The sequence below is a fragment of the Dama dama genome, chromosome 33 (genome assembly GCF_033118175.1).
Source record: "Dama dama isolate Ldn47 chromosome 33, ASM3311817v1, whole genome shotgun sequence".
Classification (NCBI taxonomy): domain Eukaryota; kingdom Metazoa; phylum Chordata; class Mammalia; order Artiodactyla; family Cervidae; genus Dama; species Dama dama.
The window spans coordinates 21,544,045-21,561,024 of record NC_083713.1 but is presented as its reverse complement, the minus strand read 5'-3'; the positions used below and the strand labels follow the sequence as shown (position 1 = coordinate 21,561,024).

Genomic DNA, 16,980 nt, shown 5'->3' with positions numbered 1-16,980 from the left:
AATTCCAAAAGGATAAATACAGATTTAGTTATTGATCTTCATGGTTGCTTTCCTCCAGGAGGAAAGAGCCACAGAACTGCCCGCTGTTCTCACTCCCCTGTGAACATGGCCCCTTGGTGCCAGAAGGGGAGAGCAGGTGGCCAGGGAGCGGATAGCTATCTGTAGGGGCCCTTTCGTTCCGATGTGCAAGGTCAGCGAGAAGTTTGTGCTGCATCTGTTGTTCTGCCAGGCATCGAGTTCCTCTTGCTACATAAGGTATGTGACTTCCAAAATAACTAAGACTCTGATTGGGAGAGGACAAGGGCCCCTCAATCACACAGCCTGTCCAATCCATAAACACTTCTGCACCTTCCAAAAATGTTAGCCTGATGTTCCCGCCTCCCTTCTTGAGTCTGAAATGCCCACAAAGCAGAGTTTTTCATTTTTGTGTGAAAGTTGTACAGCCACTTGAAAAATTTCACTAAGGGTCTTTAAGAGTTCTGAGTTAGACTCTTTTTCTGTGAATATTCTACTTTGAAAGAATTAGGGAATGGGGGAGTCTGAGACTTAATTTTCTTTGGTTCAAACAGAATGATTGATGAAATTTCCAAACTTTAGAATTTGAACCACAGGTGTATGTGGATGACAAGTAAATACCAGAAAGCCAGTTTCTATATTTTAATAGTGTCTTCTAATTAGCTAAATAAATCCAACTAATTTCACTCACATCCAGTTGCTGCAGGAGCATACCATTCACTTTCAGCAGAAAGACACAATACTTACGTTTTACTCGGAGGTGGGCGCTAGATTTAACATTGGCAGCTTGGAAATCCACCCCACCAGTCTGGTCCAGGCGGCAGTTGTGCAAAATAAGGAAGTGTGTTTTGCCTTCTTCCTTGATCTCACATTCCTGTGTCAAAAGAGAGGAAAGATTCCATAGGAAGTCACCTTCTTTGGTATTTTGTTCTGAGGATAAAATACCTTAATTAAAGGAATTTATGAGGAAAACTCTTGAGATGATTATATAATTTTAAGTTTTGTGAAAGAAAGCTAACAAATATTATTCATGATGGCAATATTTATTTTAGCTGCGTCATTCTAAACCAACTAGCAGCATTTACAGAATATCTAGAACCTTGTACCAATGCTGGATCAAAAATAATGCAAGTATGCCTATCTGAGCCCATTCATAGACCCTAATAGTTCTCATTGGCTTTAGTTCTGATGAAGAACTTGAGATCATGTTTTAAATGCCTTGTGTGTACTCTGACTTTTCTCCTGTCCTTTTCCTATTTCACACAGCTCCTCTGGGCATTGACAAGTTCAGAAATAGCCTTACAGGTGTTTGGAGCAGGGCCTCTCCCTTGAGTTTCCAGTTGGCGTGGATATCCTCTTCCGAGATTTCGGTTTCAAAGCGGGCCGTCTCGGTCTCCATCACCTCCACACTGTACAGGGGCCGCACCAGTTTAATTTCCCGATCTAGAAAAGTGCAGGGTCAGCATGTGTCATTAGCCTCTGGCAGAAATAACTCCAACAGCTTCAAGAGTAAAGCTTGTGGAAATTTCCTTACCCTCAATGTCAAGCTTTCCTGAGGTCTTATCTGTCCCACAGTCACAGGTGTACTGTCCAATATCTGATTTCAAGGCTTTCTTTAGGATTAGCATGCGCTTCTTGCCATCTGCCTTAATAACAGCATTTTTAGATGGCTTTATTTCCTGTCCATCTTTAAACCATTTCACTGGTGCATCTGCTTTGCTAATTTCACACTGTAGAATCACTTCGTCTTTCTCTACGCCAGTGTAATCTTGAAGCTTTCCTGTAAAGTATGGATCTCCCTCTGCAAGTAAAGTATAAGTGAAAAAAATTCATTAACCACCTAAGGAGATAAAAATCCCTCAGAAAGTTTAAGGGGCAGCTCACAGAAGTCTGGGTGTATTTAAAAGGTGCACCATGCTTCCACTCATTTAACATGTATGTTCAGAAGTTCTCTAAAAGTTGGAAAAGGAGTTGATGCCTGGGATTTATCAAGATCTAATCTATCTATATTATATTTTGAAGTATTTTATTAACAGTAGTATGAAAGACACACTGATATTTAGCTTCAAACAATTATGTGTTCCTCCATCATTCAGCTAAATTTTAAATTTCTTAGCAAATCTCCAGTGACTAGTTTACCTGTAAGCTTTCCAGTCCACATGATTAGTTTTTCTTCTATCTATTAATAGTTTGCCTTTAATGGCCACTATACATGTTAGACTTCATATATAATCTGCCTGATACTAGCAGCCCAGGAAAAACAATGAGCTTTATTAATGTAAGTTCTGTGTTTCTTAGGGACTTGAGAAACATTTTTCTGAAATAATTTTGATAAAGGGAAGAGAGAGGAAGTATATATATTCCTAATTTTAAATATGACAAGGCTCCATAATTAATTGAGTTTTAATTCTGATTTAAACTGGCTATTTTGTGAGTCTGAGTATTTATTCCTTTAAAATCCTCATATTTTTAGGTAAAAATATTTCAGACATAAGCCTAATAATGTATGTGACTGTTTCTTAAGGGCAGGCATTGCTTTCATGCAATATAACACTTGAAAGATTTTACATAGTAGATACTGCATAAATTTCTGGTGAATTGAATGCAATAGGATTAAATTTAAAAAGAAGCACCTACCAAGCACAGTGAGTTTGGCTTCTGAACTTAACCCCATAGCTTCCACTTTAATTTGAGAGGTGTCATCAATAGAGAGGTTTCTGAATGTGATGGAATGGGTCTTCCCTTCATCATCCATTGAGACCAACTTGCTGGTGTGCAGGCGCTGGTCGTTCTTGAACCAGCGAACACGGATGTTATCGTGGGACAGCTCCACAGTAAACACAGCACTTTCCCTCTCTTTGGCTGTTACATCCTTGAGTGGGGTGAGGAATTTAAGTCGGATTCCTATCAAGAAAAACAACAACAACAACAATTTACTAATTCCAATCCTTAAAGGAGGATATATAAAAGCAAAAATAAAAAATAAAAGCATTTAAAAGTAGCCTGTCTGATAAGAATGCTCACCTTCAATGATCAGCTTGCCACTTGTATGCTTATCTTCAGCCTCAAATATGTATTTTGCTTCATCTTCAAAAGCGGCAGATTTGATCACCAGTGAATGCTTAGTACCATCCTTGATAAGCTCAATTCTGTCATCACCTGTGATTTCCTGGGTTCCTTTCAGCCAACGATATGTTTTGGGCTCCCTAGATACTTCACATTCAAACTTTGCTTCATCTTTCTCAAAGACTTTAACATCACTGAGAGGAGTGATAAAGATAAGTGGCAATTCTGAAAAAAAGAATAGGGTATGGATGAAGCCAGAATATGCTTCCAGTCATCAGTTCTGGGTCTCAAAAGGAAGCCTTGCAAAGAAAATACAAAAGGGTGGCTGGCAAGCAGAACGTACCTTTCACTTTCAGATTGGCTGCGGATTTAGCGTTGGCAGCTTGGAAGGAGACCTCGCCTGTCATATCCAGCCGGCAGTTATAAAGGACCAGAATATGCTTCTTCCCGTCTTCAATGATCTCACAGTCCTGTTTGGAGTGAGGTGAGGAAGAAAGAGAAAGAAAAACATCATTTTCGTAACTCGTTATTCCTACAAATAAGCAGGAGATTTTGTACCAGAAATGTACCGTCTTTCATCAGTGAGCAAGCAAGTGCCCCACCCCCACCTATGTGATCAGATCATTGCGACTTACAGGGGAAGCAGTTAAAGGCTCTCCTTTTAACTTCCACTGGCCATGGACATCTGGTTCAGAAAGTTCAATTTCAAAGCGAGCTGTTTCACCCACAAACACTTCTACTCCATACAGAGGCTTTTCCACTTTTATTAGTCGGGCTGAAATTTATACAGAGTTTTGTAAGAATGTCTGAACAAAGCAATTGCAGATTCAGATGGGGTACCTTTAGAAATTCTGTGTAACTCACCCTCAACAGTGATGTTTGCTTTGGTCGTGTCCGTGCCGCAGTCACACACGTATTCGCCTTTGTCTTTCAGCTCTGCCTTTTTGATTTTTAAGATGCGGCGCAGGCCATCTGCCTTGATGGAGTGTTTGGTTGAAGGTAGAAGCTCTTCCCCATCTTTGAACCATTTCACTGGCACATCTTTGCTCACTTCACACTTGAGAATAATCTCGTCCTTCTCGACTCCCGTCTTGTCATGCAATTTCACAGTGAAGTAGGGATCGGCCTCTGTAAGGGACATTTGGCAGATAATCAGCAGAACGTCAAAGTGAAATTAAAGAGTTACACATTGCAAAATGTTTAACTGTTACCCACTCCCACATCCAAAAGTCAGCTCTCTGGTTATAGTTGGTCACATTTACCTAAGACCTTCAGGTTTGCTGTGGAGCTGAGGTCCTTAACCTGGGCTTTGATCTGGGATATATCATCCATTGTCACTTCTCTCATTTCCAGCTTGTGAATCTTGCCCTCCGAGGAGATGAGTACAGTCCTGCTCGTGTGGAGTTTGGCATCATTTTTGAACCAGACCACATGCATTTTTTCATGAGAAAGTTCACAGACAAAAGTCGCTGTTTCACCTTCTTTCACTGTCTGATCTTCAAGAGGTGATATGAATTTCAGTCTTATACCTGCAATGCAAGGTAATATGCTCAGAAATACAATTTACCCTCAGAAATATCCACTCTGCCTGGTAAAAAGAATCTTTCACATGGCATTTATTGAGTCACCTTTTCAAAAGGATCTATCTTCCATTAAAAAAAAATTAAGGGGGTTGTTTGGATGGCAAAGTGAAAATAAAGTTGTGGGGCTGATGGTCACCTCTAGCTATTAAAACTTGGTGTTCTTTTTTTTTTTTTTTGATGTTCTGTATGTAAAGTCAGATATTCATGTGACTGACTACGCATGTTAGAGTCAGAGGCTCACCAGCTCTTACCTGTAACAAATAATCGTGCTGAGGTCTTCTTGCCCTCCACTTCAGCAGTATAGACTCCTTCGTCATCAAACTGAGAATTATTGATGACAAGAATGTGTTTCTTTCCATCAGTAATGATATCAAACTTGTCAGATGACTTGATTATATCAGGTCCTTTAGACCATATAACATTTGCCTCTCGAGTGAGGACACATTCAAATCGAGCCTGTCGCTTTTCTGGGACTGTGACATCCTTCAGGGGCACAGCAAAATCAAGTTCGATTTCTGGAAATCAAACATTAAGAATGAGGTTTTTCAGAATGCAGGGGGCTGTCAGATGAAGTTGAGCCCACTCCATGAGTTCTAAAGGCCCATACCTTTCACTGTCAGAATGGCAGTCGTAACTGCGTTCAGTGCCTGGTAAAGAACTTCACCAGCTTGGTCCAGTTTGACTTTATGCAAAGTCAAGAAGCGTTTTCCACCATCTGCCTTGATCTCACATGTCTGAAAAAGGATAGTTTTAGTTTGCCTTTGAATGAGATAGATTGTTTCAGATACAGATTTCTACAGAGCAAAAAAAAAAAAAACTGTAATATTACTAATAAAAATAAAATATATTGTCATAATTTTTTTTTTAAATTGCTGAACTGTCTACAAATAGTGCATCAAATTTCTTCCCCTCTTTGTGACTTTAGAAGCCAGAAATAATTCCATCATTACTGAACCAAATCCGAGTGTCAGAATCAGTTATAGAATGTGGTCATACAGAATATGACTAACAACTTATTTTATTTTTTATTGATGTATAGTTGACTTACAATGTTGTGTTTATCACAGGATATTGAATATAGTTCCCTGTGCTATATAGTAGGATCTGTTGTTTACTCATTTTATATATAATAGTTTGTGTCTGCTAACCCCAAACTCCCACACCCCCTCTCTCCCTTGACAACCACTAGTCTGTTCTCTATGTCTGTGAGTCTGTTTCTGGTTTGTAGACAGGTTCCTTTGTGTATATGATTAACAACTTAATAGAAGAAATTACTCACAGGTGAGGGTCTTAGAAGTTCTCCCTTCAGTTTCCATTGTCCAGGAACGTCTACTTCTGAGATTTCCGCATCAAAGCTTGCACTTTCTTTCTCATAAATGGTAACATCCTCTATTGGCTTAAGCAATTCAACTTCACGATCTGTATTGGTAAAGGATGAAAAACCATCAGGCATTAAACAATCTAATGACACTTTTGTGAGTGTACCTGTGTATATTATGTTGCCTTAGGCACATGCAAAGCTTGAGAATAAATGGTAAGATTTTCATACCTCCAAGTGTCAGTTTTGCAGGGTATCTTTTCCCTTCAATTTCCACTGCATATTCATCAATATCTTCTGGCATAGCATTCTTAACTTTGAGGTGTATATGGTTTCCATCTCTCACTATCTCAGTCTTATCAGTTGGTTCCCAGGGGATTTCATCATATCCTTTGAACCACTTAATGTTTGGAGTATCCTTTGCTATAACACAGGTGAAAACAGCTGTCCCCTTGGGTTTTACATGCTGATCTCGTATGGGTTTCACCAGCCAGTCTCTAATGACTTCTGTATGATAAAGAGGTCAGAAAAGATAATTATGATCCGAATAAGCGATACAAAAACTTCTTTAGTAAATTTCAGAAATAGCAAAAAATTCTCAAAACTGGACACAATCTGTTATGATTTGATATTCTCCCTGTTAGGCAATGGAAAAGGCAATGGCACCCCACTCTAGTACTCTTGCCTGGAAACTCCCATGGACGGAGGAGCCTGGTAGGCTGCAGTCCATATGGTCGCTAAGAATCAGACATGACTGAGCGACTTCACTTTCATTTTTCACTTTCATGCATTGGAGAAGGAAATGGCAACCCACTCCAGTATCCTGGAGAATCCCAGGGACAGGGGAGCCTGGTGGGCTGCCATCTATGGGGTCGCACAGAGTCGGACACGACTGAAGTGACTTAGCAGTAGCAGCTGTTAGGTAAGGTGTAAGACTGCTGATATTCTGATACTGGAAATTGGAGATCCCTCTTTTCTTAATAGTAAGTAGAACTAATTTCCCAGCAAAGTACTGACCTACTACTTTCACGCAGGATGAGCACTCCAGGTTGTTGGCATTTTCCACAGTCACTGTGTATGTCCCAGCATCGGAGTCATCTGCATCATTGATGGTCAGAGCCCGCAACAAGCCAATGACACCAGGCACAATTTTACCGGGTTTCTCCACGACAATCTTGCCATCCTTCCTCCAGACCACGTCACGTTCTTTGTTTAACTCACAGCTTAAGTACAGTGGCTGTCCTTTGACCACTGTGACTTCTTCTTCAAGCGTCTTTACAAAACGCACAGGAAGTTCTACAGAGAATTGCGATATTAAAAATTGGCAGAGACTTTTCAATACATACAATATTTTCAATGAGATAAAACTTGGGAATAAGTTCTGTTTAAAGGACAATAAAAATTGCTACGGAGGTTTACTGTGTTAACATGTTCCATGTGGACCATATTCAGAAGACTGGAAATTACCTTCAACAATCAGTTTAGCCGTGGAGGTCTTCTCCTTATTTCCCAGACGTAGAACACAGGTGTATTCGCCAGCATCAGAAAGTTGAACATCAATGATATGCAGCTTTCTGTCTTTCCCATCAGCGATGAATCTGTGCTTCGGGCTCTCACGGATATTGCTACCATCCTTCATCCAGCTTGTAACCGCGGTGGACGGGGAGACTAAACACTCAAAGATAGCAGAAGAGCCAACTGACTCTGCTTCAGTCAAGACAATGTCTGTGATTTCTTTCACAAACTTCAGTGGCACAGCCTTCAGCTGGTAGGTGAACGGGGCTTCGTCAGGCGGCTTCTCTCCACCACTTCCTGGTCTTAACTTTTTCCTTTCAGCTTCTATTGGTGAAGGAGTCTTTTTGGCTACACCTAATTCAAAATAAAATTAAAAGTTGAATTGGCATTTCCATAAGGGTCAGAAAGTGCATACCTGGCTGTCTGCTGGGTAAAACCAGTGATAGAGTGACCATGAGACAAGAAGGGAAAATTAAAGATGAGGAAACTGAAAGTCAATTGAATTTATCCTGCTTACTTTCGAAAGAAAATGAGGTGGCAAAAGGCATCCATGGATACTAAACACTCTTCATTTTCTTAAGTTTGAACGCCAAATGTATAATGTCCAATTAATGTCTCATTATTTTATCTACCATATATAAATATCATGTATATGAAGAATGAAACTTGGAACTTGTAGGGTTCATTATCCTAAAGTGTATATGTTACATCTGTATTATCCACTTGAGTAATATTAGAGGTGTATTCATTGTGATATCAAAAGACACACTAGTTTTTGCAGAATCAATTAGAAATCATAAAGATGGATATACATTTTGAAATCTTCCCCCTTGAACAGAAAACTGCCCTTGAATGTAAAGTTTCCAAAGAGTGAAAGGTTTTACAACTCAGGTACGGGGAAATGAATCTTACCTTTGATGGGACCTTTTGGCTTGGCAGCCTCCTCCTTCGGTGCTTTGGCTTCTGAAATAAAAATAAAACCCAGCATTTAAACAATTTTCAGACTTATTTCATGCTTGGTAGTAAACCATGTGGGCTGAATCATGCTCTTTATTCTAAACATGAATGCATGAAGAAAAATTGGGTTTATTTATGTGACTTTTACTGAGAATATCTGGATATTTCCAGCAAGGCATATTCTGAATGTTGTGACCAAGCTAAATTGCCAAGGTTTCTAGGATTAAAAAATTCCCTTCAGCAAGTAATTCTCCCATTTCTGGAAGGCTTACTCTTACCTTGTGCGGAAGAGTTTTGCATAGCTGTGTAAAATATTTTGTATGTTAATGTGTGTGCTGGTTTCGTGAGTCAAGGAAATACCTTTTTTTGTCAACAAGGAATCAATGTAGGCAAAAGGGAAATAAGCCAGAAGTTACCAAAAGCCTTTCTTTATTAAGCTGGGCAAATAAATCCAGGGAAGACTACAGAAAAAGAAAGGGTCTGTGTACTACAAATGTACAAATTCTTTGAAGATTTCCCTTAATTAGACAATGAATTAAGGCAAAACCAAGACAGTTCCCACACTTAAGAGTTTAATTCAATTAATATGGGGCAGTATAAATTGTAGAACCAGTTCTTTAGTGTCAGACTCTGGAGATATGAGAAAAGCTGTACTTTTACATATGCTTAATTATCTCAATGGTAGTTCTTGTCTTTTTCTGAACTAATAAAAGTATCACATAAAAATCATAAAAGTTTAAAAGAATAATGCCCAAACCATATCAGTGACAACATATGTTATATAATATTAAAATTAAACCATAGATGAAAGAACACAGTATACTGTCTGTTATTAAACATAATAAAAATCCAAATATTTCTTGCTATGTACCAAGCACTGTGCTAAAAGTTTTGCATATAATCAATCCTCATAATAGTTTTAATAGGCAGAGTTATTAAATATTCTGATTTTATAGATTAGGAAATTAAAATTTAAAGAAATGAAGGAAGTAGCCAAAGATCAAATAGTTAGGACACGTGTTTATCAATGATCTATACATGTCAAATCATTTTGGTTTTGAGATTATCACCTAAGTGATTAATAGTTCCATTAAAACGCATTTAAAGTTTGTACCTAAGATAACTATAACACTGAGTTAGTACATTTAAGAAAATTATTATTGATCTAAATTCTTATATAGATTTAAAGGCAGAAATATGCAGTCCTTTTTTTTTTTCTTTTCATTGTGGTAAAATATACCTAACATAAAACTGACCAGTTTAACCATTTTTAGGTGTAAAATTCAGTTGCATTAAATACTTCACAATATTACGCAACCATGAACACTATCCATTTCCAGAACTTTTTCTTTATCCCAAAATGCAGTCTTTTTAAAAAGTGAGAAAAGATTTTTACAGGGCACATGGGAAATTTGAATCTCCATGGGATTCCTATAATGTATGTCCTTAGAGAGTGTCTATATTTGAACATATTCATTAGTTAATCTCAAAAGCATATAAATAAACGATGCTTTGCAGAAATACACATTTCAATCAAAACACAATATGCACCCATGGATGAGAAAGTAGGTTGGTACAGGGTAGCAGATAAAGAAAATTTAATCATGAATTTATAATCTCCCACAATTGAAATGACACTGTGTTTCAACAAAAAGAAAGCTTGATTTTTAATGAAGTTTTCATTAAGCCACCAAGACAAACAAGCAAAAAGAAAACAACAGAATAATTACCTGCTTTCTTTCCAACCACTGGTACCGTCACTGGGGCCGCGATGGGAGCTGGTGGGGGCTCCACGGGAGGTGGTTTGATGATTTTCACTTCTGCAAAAGATGTTCAGTGCATTAATGTATCCTTTGTCACTTCCTGAAACCCATTGGCCTATTTGCCTTCCCTGATGAATTTTAAAATCTAATAAATTGTTTTTTCAAAGAACAATATATTCTAACTATAATAAAATCTATATACAATATAATAATATATTTGAAAATATGTGAAATTATATTAAATAAAATACAACAGTATAATCTAAGACATTGGGACATTAGAAATCATTTGATGCATGCACACTTTTACTCCTTTTTTCTTATTAACTATACATTGTTTGTGTGAAACATGAAGGTATATGCTGTTGATATTGAGGATAAGCTTGCTTACCTGGTTCAGGCTTTGGCTTTGGTTCAGGGGGAGGGAGAGGTATTGCTGGCTTAATTTCAGGCACTAAAACAATTCACAGTAATAACAGGTTATCACAGTGTTTTTGAAGTTTTTCACAAAGTCAAACCAAAATTGGACAGGTTTCATGTATCTTGGAATATACTAGAATTTATACACAAACAGTTACCAAGTCAAATACTTGATCCAAGTTTATTCTTTCACTTAAACAAAGTACTTAGAAAATACAGCAAGTCAGTTTTACTGATTCTAATGTTATTATTCATCTCACTGCCCATAAATACAATTTTCTTAGTTTTTAAAACTTGGTAATTTACTAAACAAATGGGTGGGCATGAGGCAACCGCACGTGAGAGTGAATTGTAAAGAAAATTAAGCTGAAGGAGATGAGGAGAAGTCATGTGTTCAAATCTTAATGCCAGTGTAATGATATTTTAATTGATTCATATTTGTATTTTTAGAGACAATTGGAAGTCTGTACCTTTTGTTGGTTCTGGAATTTTCCTTTCCTTTTTGGTAACTGCTGGAGGTGCTTCAACCTCTTCCACAGCTTTTGGAGGTGGTTCTGGCACTTTAAGATAATAGGATGATTTTCTAGTGTTATTTTAGGATATGAATCCTTAGAAATCAGCTAATCTGAAATAATTAGGCCAAACTATTTTCTAAAGCTCTGTTGTTGACTTTAGAAAGAGAACCCTTATATTCTATCAGTTAATTTCTGTTTTCTCTTCTTGACTCTGCTTCAATTTATTTTTCTTTCTCTTATTTCACCTACTTGCCTCCCAACCCCATTAGTGAGCTATAGCAAATACACTCTTTGAGAATAGATAAAAATCAGCCCACTAAAAGCCCCAAATTTTATGAAACATTTCTGACACCTTCCCATGAAGTTATTTTTCAGCCAACTTGATTACTTCACAAATAATAATAATAATGATGATGAAGTGCATGGAAATGCATGAATGGATTTGAGAACTATTAATACTATAAAAATGTTTAAGCAGAAAGACAATGGAAAACATAGACAGATGAAATATGAAGCTACATTTATATTTAACTCCATTTATGTTTACAAGATAAACCTTTTGTTAAATCTCAATTTTGTTAAAAGATATTTTCACAAATTTTTACTGGGATTCCTACCTGCAGGTTTTTTAATTTTTTCTACTTTTTTAGGTTCTACTTTAGGTTCTTCTTCTTCAGGTCTCTTTCTTAGAACTTAAAAGACAAAAAGGTTTATATGTAAACCAAGACAAACGAATGAAGATGTTGAATAAGCTTAATGAATGCAAATAATGTACAAAGCAAGCAAAGTGAAAAGCATGCAATCAAGTGCACCAGGAAACTGGCTTTTACCCTAAAAATGCCTTAAAAAAAAAAGATCAAGTGTTGTTAAGGTAATTAAAATAGCACTCAGAGTCACTTTATATAGATAGTCTGTTCAGAGACAAATCCATGGCAGAAATATCCAAACACAAAATGAATAATCTGAAGAGCAAAAAATTCTAACAATTCAATGTTATAATTTAATGAGAAAAGAAGAATTTAAATAAGTACAAAGTTAACAGAAATAGAGATGGCCAAAGAAATGTAGCCAAGAAATAAGTAATTCTATATGGAGGAAATGTCAGAATTTGATTCTTCATTCAAATATCTTGTTTCTAATTCTTTAACATTAGTAGAAAGAAATGTTCAGGTTTTAGAAAATGTTATCTATTAGTTGTGGTAATCCTGTGTCACACTTTAAAACTGAATTTTGAGTTTAGGCTTAAATCATTTGGTGTAATTTAGAGTATTTAATAGGCTTAGTGTATTTTACTACATAATTTGATTATGAAAATGGCAGTTATAGTCATTGTTATTAGTTTAGAATATTATCAATTTAGTCATGTCTTTTAATGTAAATTTCAAGATACTCTGAATGCTCACAAAATTTCTGTCTTTTTAAAAAGATATGGAAGTGATCATATTTAATTTTCAATGCAACTAGAAATTAATTTTGATAAATTAGGAATCTAGTTAAGAGAAAACCAAGGAACAGAAATATTTTGTAAGCTTTCAAGTTCTTTTTTGTTATTTGAAGCTGATACAAGGTTTGAAAAATACTATACCGCTTTTGAGAACAACTTCTTCCTTTGGTTGAGGTTTAGGTTCAGGAAGTAATTTGCGAACTTTCTTTTCACCTCCAGCCACTTAAAAGAATATGATTTTAAATTTTGAAGTGAATTCATATAAAAAGTAAATTTCAACAAGAAACTGTCTCTTTCAAAACTGTTTAACCATGATGCATAAGTAATAATTCTTGTTGCATATAAATATCACAGAATTTAAAAGCAAGAACACACTTCAAGTTGTTTTGCTCTGCATAGATCTATATCACCTTGGGATGAAATTCAATTGCATTAACTTCAGGCAAATATATTCATTCATCTTAAAAGGGTGTAGGAGATGTTATTCTATATTGACTTTATGCATTTTTTCATTCAATACAAGGTTCTGGACATCATCTTTGCCCCAATATGCAATTGTAGATTGTCCAAATCTACATTGATATCCCCCTGACCATTAATTATAGCAGGCGTGAGTGACATTATTCAAATCTTCTCCACTAATGAGAGAAGAAAGCCAAATAATATGGATTATGAACTTGATTTGGGGAAAGGAGAAACACTTAAACAATCTGAATTTTTAGATATTTCTATAAAACTTCACATTTGGTGTTTTAAATAAGACATTTGTAATTTATTAAATAACTTTTGTTTTATGTGACAAAGATAAATGTGCTTAACTCTTACTTGAAATTTTAAACATACAGAGCAAATATGTAAATATTTCATTTAAAATATTTTTTCTGTCAAGTATTTTATGTAAAATTTCACAAATATTAAATGCTTTTATCCATGATAATTATTTTAGTTACCAATATTTGTAATGTAAACCATTTTCATTGATCAAGCTGGAGAGATGCCTATGCATTTAATTTCCATCAGTAATATCCTTTACTTATCTAATGAATATAGTGAAAATGTATCTTTGCATCTGTTTTTCCATATTATTACTTCATTTTTAAGGTCTTACATATGAGACTCAGGTGTAGAACACACCACTGTAGTTATTTTTAAAGTCATTATATATTAATATGTCATTACATGTCATTTAATGTTTGAGTGGCTTTGTAGAGGATTATTACATCCTCTGCATCCACAGCTAACATCCACAGCAACACTAATTTGTAATCTCTGTTTTATAACTGAGGAAATATATATTCAGATGGGTGATTTTTCCAAATTCCCAGAGTGAATCAGGAATAGATTCAATTTATGAGTCTGGATGTGTTAATTACTTAAATAGAACACTGTTCCCTACTATGCTCACTGGAAAAATTAACAATTTTATTTTCAGTAGATGTTTTATAAACCTTTATGATTCATTTATTTTTCTTTTTAGTCCAAGCTTAGATAGGGAAAAATACTGTTTAAAGAGAAATAACATTTTGAAAAAATGACCTGCAGTGTTAATGAAACTTCCCTACAACATGAGATCTGTACACCCAAAAGAATGTTTTGGAGTCCCTGAGAAGAGAGTGATAGGAAAGCCACAAGGAAATCCCTATGAATCATATTAATAGTATAGAAGGAAAACAGGACTTATTTTTTGGTGCTTATAACACTGGCTAAAATATTGTTGTTCAAGTGAAATCACAAAGCTTTCTATTGCTAGCTCTCAGCATTTTAATCTAAGATGTGTCCTGATATTAATGTCAGCTAACCAGTAAAATTTGCTATTTTTTAGTTTAGGAAAGTGCAAAAAGACATATGTAGATGAGACAAAGAAAACAACATTTATCCATGGATGCATGAAATTGATGAGAGACAATGAAAGCAACACTCATGAATCAGGACTATAAAAGCTACAAAAACACAAGAAATCAGTGAGGCTACTCTGATTATTATTTTTCTTTAAAAAAAGGAAAGAAGAAGAAAAAGAAGAACATTGTAGAAACCAGGAAGAGCAAGGAGATAGGTAAAGGGATACTGAATATGAGCATTTTCTAGACTGTTGAAATACCTTTCAGAGGTGTAAGCTCCACTTTTTCTGGAACCACAGGTTTCTCAGGAACTTTCTTCTTTGAAACAGCTTTAAACAAGATGATCTTACTTTTATTATTTGTTTATTTAGACTGATCTGAAGCAAATTATTAAATACCTGCTTTATTGTCTATACCCAAAAGCATTAATAACAGCCAAGAACAGCCACTGAAGAACATACAAGAAGCATTCAAACCATGAAAACAGATTCAAGTTTTACTCCAAAGTTGAGTAGTAAGTTAAAGTCTGGCTGAGAAGATAAGTTTTGCTCTTTGCAGGGGTAAGAAATCTTCCTTTGCATATAGATTTTACAAGAAGGGAAACATATTTAAGTGTGTGTCTTCATAAAATGTCAATCAACAGATGGGTAACCTTTTAAGAAGTGCTTGCTTTTTCTATGTCTGATTTAAAATGCCAAAGACTTTCCCTACAGGCCAGGAGGGTTGTAGAGAGGCAAGAAACAAGTCTTCCTATGGAAAACTGATTTTGTGTACATGTGTAGGTAAGGGAAAAGTGCTCACCTAAGATTATATCTAGATTATTTTAGATTGGGAAATCTTATGACACCACAAATAAGACAACATTTTGTTAAAATAAAGAGAATAATATAATGTTGCTAGTTTTTCAGCTTTTAAAGATGTTATTTTAAGAATTAAATAATATTGCATCAATTCAAAGTAAAAGTGAAAGTGAAAGTCATTCAGTCATGTCCAACACTTTGCAACCCCATGGATTATAGTCCATGGCATTCTCTAGTCCAGAATACTGGAGTGGGTAGCCTTTCCCTTCTCCAGGGGATCTTCCCAACCCAGGGATCGAACCCAGGTCTCCCGCATGGCAGACAGATTCTTTACCAGCTAAGCCACAAGGGAAGCCCAAGAATACCGAATTCAAAGAAAAATCTAAATGCAAAGAGAATGAAAGGAAGTTTAACAAGGGGAACAACCACAGAACACAGTTGGGTTTTTATCAAGTTGTTAAAAAAAAAAAAAGTGGGGAAGCAGTGATAAGTTGTTCATATACCTTCCTTTCATGGTATATGAATACATCAGCTAATGGAGCCCATAAATATAATGCCTATAGTATATTTTAAAGCACATGTCATTGTTTAAGGACAAAGTTTTGGTCTTTGTATAAGTTCATTACTGCAATATTAAAAACATCCAGCTAAGTTTTCTTCTACATTTCACATGCACAAGATCCCAAAGATATGCACAGCAACCACACTTTGAGATCAGAAAACCCTTTCACCCCACCCTGCACCGAGAAAGTTAGTCGGGACAGCCCCTGCATCCAGATGGTCAGGATGAAGCTAACTATGGCGCACTTTCTGACATTTCGGGCAGCAAGCATGGCCTGACCAGGCACCCAGGGCAGCATAAAACACGTCTCTATGGAATTCCCCAGCATGATCACGTCCAAAAGTACACATTTTAAAAATACATTTCTTGCAAGCACCACTTCAGATGTTTGGATGGAAGTTTGGAGCAGGTTAATAAAGTTTTGGAAGTATCATTTTATACCTTTAAGCTGGAATATTTTCTCCCTTACATCTTCTTTAGGGGGAGCAGGAGGCGGAGCTGGGGGCCTTGGTTTGAGTTTTGGCTTCTCAATAACCTTCTTTTCAGGTTCAGGTTCTTAAAAGAGGATTTCAGGAGTATTAGTATATGAATACAACGATTGGTGTGTGGGCTTACAGTATATTCAGGAGAAACATAAGGATATTTATGTAAGAAGTATATTTAAGTAAGAAGTTTGCTTTTTTTGGATACATAATATTGGTATGCAACATAAAACATAAAAAAGTTCAACATAAAACATAAGAATATGAACACTGTACATAGATAACAAGTACGGCACAAGCACTAATGAAAATGACAAAGGAAGCATCCAGATAAGCCACACTGACGTGAAATAAATAGTACAAATGACATGAATACAGGCGACTGAGATGCACATTTAAAACAGAATACCTTACATACAGGTGAAGAAGGACATACTGTACATATCGAACGTAAAACATATATATCAAGAGGAAGAATATGGTGATGAAGATTTAAGTCCAATTAGCTGAATACCTTGTACTGGTGTTTCTTCTGGCTGTGGTTCAGGTTCTTCAGGTTCTTCAGGCTTAACATACTTTTCAATTTCACGTTCTTTAAAGAATGTTGACAAAGGATAAGAGGTTGTAATGTGAAGTTCTTCACAAGACTCATACAAATTTCACAGATGCAAAGATGACAGTCACAAAAACAAAAATATATAT

General features: G+C 36.0%; 1 protein-coding gene across 1 annotated transcript in view; it reads right to left on the bottom strand.

The window, feature by feature from the left end:
• The window catches only part of TTN (titin), a 275,821-nt gene that overhangs the window by 104,298 nt on the left and 154,543 nt on the right, over positions 1–16,980 (bottom strand). The window contains exons 184-207 of the mRNA XM_061135156.1: positions 16,793–16,870; positions 16,238–16,351; positions 14,695–14,763; positions 12,738–12,818; positions 11,770–11,844; positions 11,108–11,197; positions 10,609–10,671; positions 10,185–10,274; positions 8,410–8,460; positions 7,450–7,851; positions 7,000–7,278; positions 6,214–6,489; positions 5,944–6,083; positions 5,272–5,398; positions 4,916–5,179; positions 4,344–4,610; positions 3,946–4,209; positions 3,717–3,856; positions 3,425–3,551; positions 3,040–3,306; positions 2,653–2,919; positions 1,550–1,816; positions 1,319–1,458; positions 763–889 (exon numbers count right to left, since the gene is read on the bottom strand). Of these exons, the coding sequence (XP_060991139.1) occupies positions 763–889; positions 1,319–1,458; positions 1,550–1,816; positions 2,653–2,919; positions 3,040–3,306; positions 3,425–3,551; positions 3,717–3,856; positions 3,946–4,209; positions 4,344–4,610; positions 4,916–5,179; positions 5,272–5,398; positions 5,944–6,083; positions 6,214–6,489; positions 7,000–7,278; positions 7,450–7,851; positions 8,410–8,460; positions 10,185–10,274; positions 10,609–10,671; positions 11,108–11,197; positions 11,770–11,844; positions 12,738–12,818; positions 14,695–14,763; positions 16,238–16,351; positions 16,793–16,870 (4,065 nt within the window). The remainder of the gene's footprint in view (positions 1–762; positions 890–1,318; positions 1,459–1,549; positions 1,817–2,652; positions 2,920–3,039; positions 3,307–3,424; positions 3,552–3,716; positions 3,857–3,945; positions 4,210–4,343; positions 4,611–4,915; positions 5,180–5,271; positions 5,399–5,943; positions 6,084–6,213; positions 6,490–6,999; positions 7,279–7,449; positions 7,852–8,409; positions 8,461–10,184; positions 10,275–10,608; positions 10,672–11,107; positions 11,198–11,769; positions 11,845–12,737; positions 12,819–14,694; positions 14,764–16,237; positions 16,352–16,792; positions 16,871–16,980) is intronic.